Genomic DNA, 6,234 nt, shown 5'->3' on the forward strand with positions numbered 1-6,234 from the left:
CCTCCCCCCTCCATCCCCCTTGGCTCCAGATGGGGGTCAAATTGAGCCAGGAGGCCCTTCAGAGATCTGGTCCAGCTTACTCATTTTTACAGGGAAGGAAATGGGGGCCCAGAGAGGGGGAGGGCTTCGTCCCAGCTAGCACAGCCCCGGCCCGTTAGGGGCAGAACGGGGATTCGAGCCCAGCCCCTCAGACTCCCAGCCTGGCAAGTGGCACCCACTGCCGGTCACAAAGCGCCAGCTGCGCTCTTCCAGCCCCACCTGCCGGCAGAAGGAGATGCTACAAGTCGTCCGTCACCCCTCGCACCTTTTCCCATCTTTCTCTTACAAAAGACAAGCGCTGAGCAGAGATAAGAGCCGTTTATTTGTGGGCGCCGGGCCAGGGCCCCAAGAGGTGACGGCCTGCCGCGGCGCTCCTACCCAACGGCCAAGCCGGTGCTATACACGTAGCTACGGCTTGCTGGCCGCTACTCCTACTGGGGGCAGCGTTCAGTGGATTCTGGAGCCGAGCCCTTTGCCGTGCGCTTTGCCGCTCTAGCAGAGCCAGCTGGCCTCCTCTTGGATCTGGGTGCAGGCTGGCTGGCGGCGGCGGGGAGGCTCTGGGGATCTGTCCGAGGTGCCCAGGATAAACTTCCTCGGACGCTCCTCCCCCTTGCGCGAGTGAGCGGCCTCTAAAGAGCTGAGCTTATCTACCGGCCGGGGAGGCCTGGAGGTGCAGCAAGGGGGTGGGGCGAATCCCCCAGTGGCTGGGGCTGCAGCTGGGTGAGCAATAAACTGGAGCCTGGATCTCTTCTGAGTCCCTTTTTCTCCTCTGAGAGACGCCTGGAAGAGAAGGGAAGGAAGGAGGGAACCAGCTTCTCCCACCCAAGGGCGCCAGCCATTCCCGTAACTAGCACAGTGAAAGAGCGGAGCCGGAGCTCCGGGAGGAAGAGGGGATGTGTGTGTGCGCGCGCGTGGAGCCGCGCGCGACCCGGGGTGTGTTGGGGGAGGGGGAAACAGGAGGGCATGGCTGGGCCTCCAGAGGGCACCAGGGACCCGGGTCTGTCCTCAGAGACTGAATGAGTCCTGGAGCCACTTGTCCCGGGAATTGTGAGTCTGGGGCACTCTGAGGGGGGGCGGGTCCCGGGGGAGGCTGCAGTCCGGCGGCTCGTCGTCATCATCCGAGAAGCCGGTGTCCGGAGGGTAAGAGCTGTCCGAGTGCAGGGACGAGGACATGTCCTGGCAGACGCTCATGTCCTGGCACAGGTGCTTGTAGTCTTGGATGGACTCGTGCAGGGAGCACAGCTGGCACAGCAGAGACATGTCGAGCTGGCGCAGGCCCACCTGGAGAGGGGCAGGGCGGAGGGAAGCAGACCCTGTGGGTAGCCTGGAAAGTGTGACGACGGCACACCTGAACCCCGCCATCCTGGCTGGGAGATCCCGGCGGCCATCTCGCCCCCCCCCCCCCCCCCCCCCGGCGGAGCAGCCCCTGGGCATCGTGCTCTCTCACTAGCACCTCTGCCCTGTCATCCTGCTTCCCTATGGCAGCCCCTCTTCTCCATCCTGGGCCCTCCATCACAGCACAGCCTGGTCAGCCATCCTGCGTCCCCATCGCAGCCCCCTCCCCCCACCGTCCTGGGTCCACTGCAGCACCGCTTGACCATGCATCCCGCTTCCCTCCCCATCACTGCACACCGTAAGCATCCATCCTGCCGCACGGGTCCCCCCCCCTCCCCCGCCGCCGCCCAGCCCTTCCCTTCCCAGGCCTCCCCGCACCATCTCCTTCCGCAGCACTGCCAGCGCCGAGTCCAGGTTGGCTGGGCGGCGCGGGGGCTGCGGGGGCCCCTCGGGGGCGCGGCCGGCCCTACTCAGTTCATCCTGAATACGGTTTCGTTGGCTGTAGACGCGCTCCAGGTCCCGCCACGAACCTCCGCTCGAGTTTAGGAGGCCGCTGAGCCCCCGGGGCAGCGGCGGGAGCCCCTCCAGCGGGCAAGCCGAGGGTGTGGGCGCGGGCGCAGGGCTCCCCGGCAGCCCGTTCATGGGCGCGGCGCGGGGGACCAGCGAGGAGGGTCCCCCGCCTGCCCTCCTCTTTCTCCTCCTCCTCTGGCCGCACGGCCCCGGCCCCGGCCCCGGCCCGGCCCGGGCGCCGCAGCCCCACCGAGTGCCGGCTTTGTTCGGCTCCGGAGAAGCCCCACCCTGCGCCCCCTCCCCTCAGCAAGGGGGAGGAGCCTCTTGTAAAAGGAAAACCGATCGTCCGAGCGGCTCCCCACGGCGTTGCGGGACCAACACCGTAGCGGGGCTGGCACCCCGGGGTAGAGTCTGAAAGCCGAGTTTGGGGCGGGAGGCGAGAAAGCAAAGGATTCTCCCCAGCCCCAGTCTTCCAGGGTCGACCTGAAGGCAAGCCCAACAGGGAGAAAACGGGAAGGTCGCTGCTCCTTTAAGGCGGGAGGAGGGCTGGAGAGGGGCTGCCCTTGCTTTCCCTCAGGGATCACACACCCCCATTGGCCTTTTTAAAGGGCTACTTGGTCCACCTTCAAGCAGGACGCCCACTCCGAGAGCCCCAGAGAGCCCCCGACTCATTTTCTTCACCTGCAGAGCGGGCGGGTTCAACCCCTGAACTCCGGGGTCAGTTTGGACACTCAGGCCCGGGGATTTCTCATTCTGGGATGGAGTTGGTCTCCGGGGGCCCCCTGGGCCTCTCCACTGCCCCAGGCTCCCTTTGCCAGCCCCGACCCTGGCCCGCTTTATAGTATGGTATATGAGGGAAGTTAGCCCCGGCTTCAAATTCCAGTCGCACTTGGGGGGGGGGGGGGGCCACAGAGGCACTATTTTTATTCAGTATTTTCCCCTCTACCTCACCCAGTTTGGCTTTTCAATGGCCAAGGAACTTCAGGCCACACCTCCCCGGGGCTGGCTTCCTCATCTCTATCAGGAGGCTCTCCCTACAGTTAAGGAGGCACAGGGGCACTGTTGGGCTCTGGGGCATCTCCTGCTTCATCTCATTCCAGGGGGGCAATTACCTCCCACGGGAAAGGGCCAGAGTTGGGAAAGCCTCTCAGGATTGAGACCACTGAATGGGGGGGGGGGGGGGCTTATTTCACCTGTAAGATCACTGAGGGCCACCCGTGAAATGAAGCCATACTAGCTTCTGTGCCCGGCCCTGTGACCCCCCCCCTCCCATGGAAAGCTAGAATACCTAGACTAGAACAGAACTGGAGAGACAGAGGAAGGCAGCCCCTGATTGGTAGCAGAGCAAGAGGGGACACAAACCACAGGTAGCACGAGTGGGCCGAGGCAGAGGGAAGAAGGGACAAAGCACACGAGGGCAGTTATTTTTTCTGTGCCTTTCTCTTGCAGCTATTCACAATAAATCCTGGACAAATCCGCTAGACAAGTCCAAGGCCCTGGGGCCCCTGCTCTTCCCAAAGACCCCTCACTGTTGCAGCTGCCGAATCCCCTGCAGGGCCTCAGCACAGACTCGGATCAGGGTGCAGAGCTGAATGCTTCCTTCCAAAGAGGTGCTGGGGCCCAGTTCTCCCGAGGCCCAGGCGAGTTTCTGAAGTAGAGCCGACTGTGAGGTTGCCAAGACATCTGGGGCCAGAGATGCTGTGGGAGCCAAGGTGGGAGAAGGCCCCTGGGCAGCCCTGAGCCCTGCAGCTGCCCCCTCACAGTGCTCTGGCCGGGGGACAGGGGGCTGTGGGGCTGGTCGAGAAGCAGTGGGGAGCTCTGAGGAGGCTAGCTGATGTTCACGGGCTTGGGAGAGAGCAGCCTGGGCATTCAGAGCTAGAAGGAAGAGGATTATCACAGGGGAGAGCAGCAGGGCATTAGCCCTTCAAGGCTGCTCCCCCACACTGGGGTGGATCACCCCCTTGCCTACAAAACCCCAGGATCAAACTGAGGAGTCATCCCCTCAATCACCCTAGTCCTCCTGACCCAGAAACTGCATCTTCTCAACCTCTGGAGTACCCAGGTCAGAGTCACAAAGGACCCCCAGAACCCCCTCACCTGGGTTATCCTTGTCCACGTCTGAATTCAGCTCCTGACAAGCTACACAGTAAGTTTTCCGCTGTTTGTCTTGGAGTAAAATGGTCTGGAGAAAAGTCAGAGAAAGGTTCTGCTAGTCTCTGTGACCCTTCTAGTGCTGGGCAAATGCTCAAAGGAATGAACGCGGGCTAGGAAAAGCTCCCCCTCTGCGGACAACCGCCCAGACCCATGCTTACACTTGCGCAGAACAGCTGGGTAAAGGATAAAGAGATAGGCAGACCCAGTCGGTCACTCTACGGGGAGGAGGACCAAGAGGGCTTTAGGAAGGAATCTGAAGGACACTAAGGGGCAGTGCAGTGGCCCAGAGGATAGAGCACCAGGTCTGGAGTCAGGAAGAGATAGTTGATCCTGGGCAAGTCATTTAACTCTGTAAATGAACTGGTGAAGGAAATGGCAACCCCTCCCTCATCTTTGCCAAGAAAACCCCAAAAGTGATCACAGTGGGCAGGTAGTTATGTCGACTCTCCATTATGTACCCCTCTCCTCTCCTCCCCCACCATGGGTTCCAGGGGGCGGGGCCAAGGAGGGCCGTCGGTTCTCCCCCGAGCACCCTCTCCCTGGCCCGGCACGCACCCCGCAGTCCTGGCACGTGTCCCCCAGCATGCGGTAGCCGCACAGCAGGTAGTCGCCCATAAGGCGGGAGATGCGGTCCTGCCGCTCGCGTCGCGCCTGCAGCACCTTGGTCTCGGCCTCCGAAGGCGGCTCCCAGTCTGATTCTCCGGCCTCTGCGGACGCGGGGGTCCAGCAGACGGCGGTGAGCGGCTGCTCGGGGAGGCGGGCCCCGGGCCTCCGGCCGCTCCCCTTCCCCCCCACCCTCGGCCAGCCCCGGAGCCCTCGGGCCTCCGCTCCCCGTCCCCCTGGGCCCCGCCCCTAACCCAGGCCCGGCCCCACCTGCTCCGTTCAGAGCCATGTCGCCGTTGCCGCCGCTAACAAACACCGCGCCGGAAGTGACATAAGCGCCGGCGCCACGGTCACTGGACTTGCTCTGCGGTTCAGGAAGTGACGTTACTGCCCGTTCGGCCACTCGCGGCGGCGAGAGTGGGGGCGGAGGCGGGGGCGGGGCGCGCATCCGGAGCTGGGCCCGACGGTTCCCACCCTCTCGCGGAGCTGGAAGCGAGAGAGGCGGGGCTTCACCCCTGGGAGGGAGGAGGAAGAGAGGTGGGGACGCACTGAGGTGTTGCTACGGAGACCAAGTCACGTGGTGCTCTGCGGGGCTAAGCTCCGCCCTCAAGGAAACGGCTGGTCCAGGATTGCGGGGGTGGGAGCTGGGCTGGGAAGTCCGTTCTAGACCCGCAATATCCCGAGCCTCGATAACCTCCTCCGCAAAATAGGTTCCTTGAGCCAGAGAGGCAGTGTGACCCTATTGGATGGATCGCTGGAAATGGGAGTCTGGTAGCCCCGGGCAAGTCCCTTAATCTGCCTGGGCCTCAGTTTCCTCCTGTGTAAAATGGACCCAGCCTCATGAAAGCAGAAGGGAAAGCACACGGTTTATGGTCCGGAAGGCTTTTGAGTTCAAATCCTCCCTTGGACACATGCCCGCTATGGGAGGGGCCCTGGCAGGTCCCTCTTCGAACCTCAGTTTCCATCTCCGTAAAACGGCTGCAGTGATGCCTATCCGGGAGCCTAGCTAAGCGCTTGTTCCCATCACCCCAGCCCCGTTTTCTCCCCTCATATGGAGTCGCTGCTGTTTGTTGTCTTTTTGAGGCTTTTTTCTTTGTAAGGATGAACTCGAAGCAGTATTTAGCCAAGTGAGGGAGAGGAGAGACAATCCCTTTCCCCCCCCGCCTGCTTTCAGGCTGGAGAGCAGAAGGAGATGGGAGCTGCAAAACGGGGAGCTCTTGAACCCAGGACGGAAGCTTCGTCTGCGGCTGAGGATGCCCTTCCGCGGACTCTCGGGGGCGGGGGAACGTTCATCGCCTCGGGAGCCCCAAGCTCAGCCCGAGAGGCGATTTCAGAGACAGACTTGAGCCCTCGGGCTCGAGCTACTTAGGAATGCGTCTGCTCTAGATTCTTCCAGGTTTGGCACCTGCGCAAAGAATCTCTGGCGGGAGCGGAGAGTCCCTCCTGCCAAGACTCCGGAGAGAACCAGCACTGGTCACTCAGGAGGGAAAAACTGATGTCTCGGCTCTTCCCGCTAAGGAAAGCTCTGAGCCTCGGCCGGGCTGGCTGCTCTTTAAAGGGGGCTTTTTTAATTTTTAAGGCTTGAAGTCAAGA

The 6,234-nt window shown here is 62.4% G+C and overlaps 2 protein-coding genes across 3 annotated transcripts; both read right to left on the minus strand.

Annotated features, from left to right (window-relative positions):
- Nucleotides 1-342: 342 nt before the first annotated feature.
- Nucleotides 343-2,753, minus strand: FAM89B (family with sequence similarity 89 member B). Of its 2 annotated transcripts, none has more exons than XM_056801348.1 (2): nucleotides 1,753-2,753; nucleotides 343-1,363 (listed from the first exon to the last, which is right to left on the minus strand). In XM_056801348.1, exons 1-2 carry the CDS (start codon nucleotides 2,014-2,016, stop codon nucleotides 1,154-1,156), a joined length of 474 nt encoding a protein of 157 aa, XP_056657326.1. In that variant the 5' UTR covers nucleotides 2,017-2,753; the 3' UTR covers nucleotides 343-1,153. The 2 variants fall into 2 exon arrangements, with proteins under 2 accessions (XP_056657326.1, XP_056657325.1); XM_056801347.1 differs by having other exon boundaries at nucleotides 343-1,320; nucleotides 1,753-2,710.
- Nucleotides 2,754-3,305: 552 nt separating this feature from the next.
- ZNRD2 (zinc ribbon domain containing 2) lies at nucleotides 3,306-5,071 on the minus strand. The gene is made up of 4 exons (XM_001379699.5): nucleotides 4,912-5,071; nucleotides 4,594-4,745; nucleotides 3,982-4,066; nucleotides 3,306-3,759 (listed from the first exon to the last, which is right to left on the minus strand). Exons 1-4 carry the CDS (start codon nucleotides 4,928-4,930, stop codon nucleotides 3,410-3,412), a joined length of 606 nt encoding a protein of 201 aa, XP_001379736.4. The 5' UTR covers nucleotides 4,931-5,071; the 3' UTR covers nucleotides 3,306-3,409.
- Between the last annotated feature and the right edge of the window lie 1,163 nt (nucleotides 5,072-6,234).

The sequence above is a fragment of the Monodelphis domestica genome, chromosome 6 (genome assembly GCF_027887165.1).
Source record: "Monodelphis domestica isolate mMonDom1 chromosome 6, mMonDom1.pri, whole genome shotgun sequence".
Classification (NCBI taxonomy): domain Eukaryota; kingdom Metazoa; phylum Chordata; class Mammalia; order Didelphimorphia; family Didelphidae; genus Monodelphis; species Monodelphis domestica.

What these genes read in the sequence shown, in the direction of transcription:
- FAM89B (XM_056801347.1), bottom strand. Translation starts at nt 2,016, where the DNA reads ATGAACGGGCTGCCGGGGAGCCCTGCGCCCGCGCCCACACCCTCGGCT. An exon ending in CAGTGCTGCGGAAGGAGATG is followed by an intron (nt 1,321 to 1,752) that starts GTGCGGGGAGGC and finishes GCCCCTCTCCAG; the next exon opens with GTGGGCCTGCGCCAGCTCGA.
- ZNRD2 (XM_001379699.5), bottom strand. An exon ending in ACACGTGCCAGGACTGCGGG is followed by an intron (nt 4,067 to 4,593) that starts GTGCGTGCCGGG and finishes ACTTTTCTCCAG; the next exon opens with ACCATTTTACTCCAAGACAA. An exon ending in CGTGGACAAGGATAACCCAG is followed by an intron (nt 3,760 to 3,981) that starts GTGAGGGGGTTC and finishes TCTTCCTTCTAG; the next exon opens with CTCTGAATGCCCAGGCTGCT.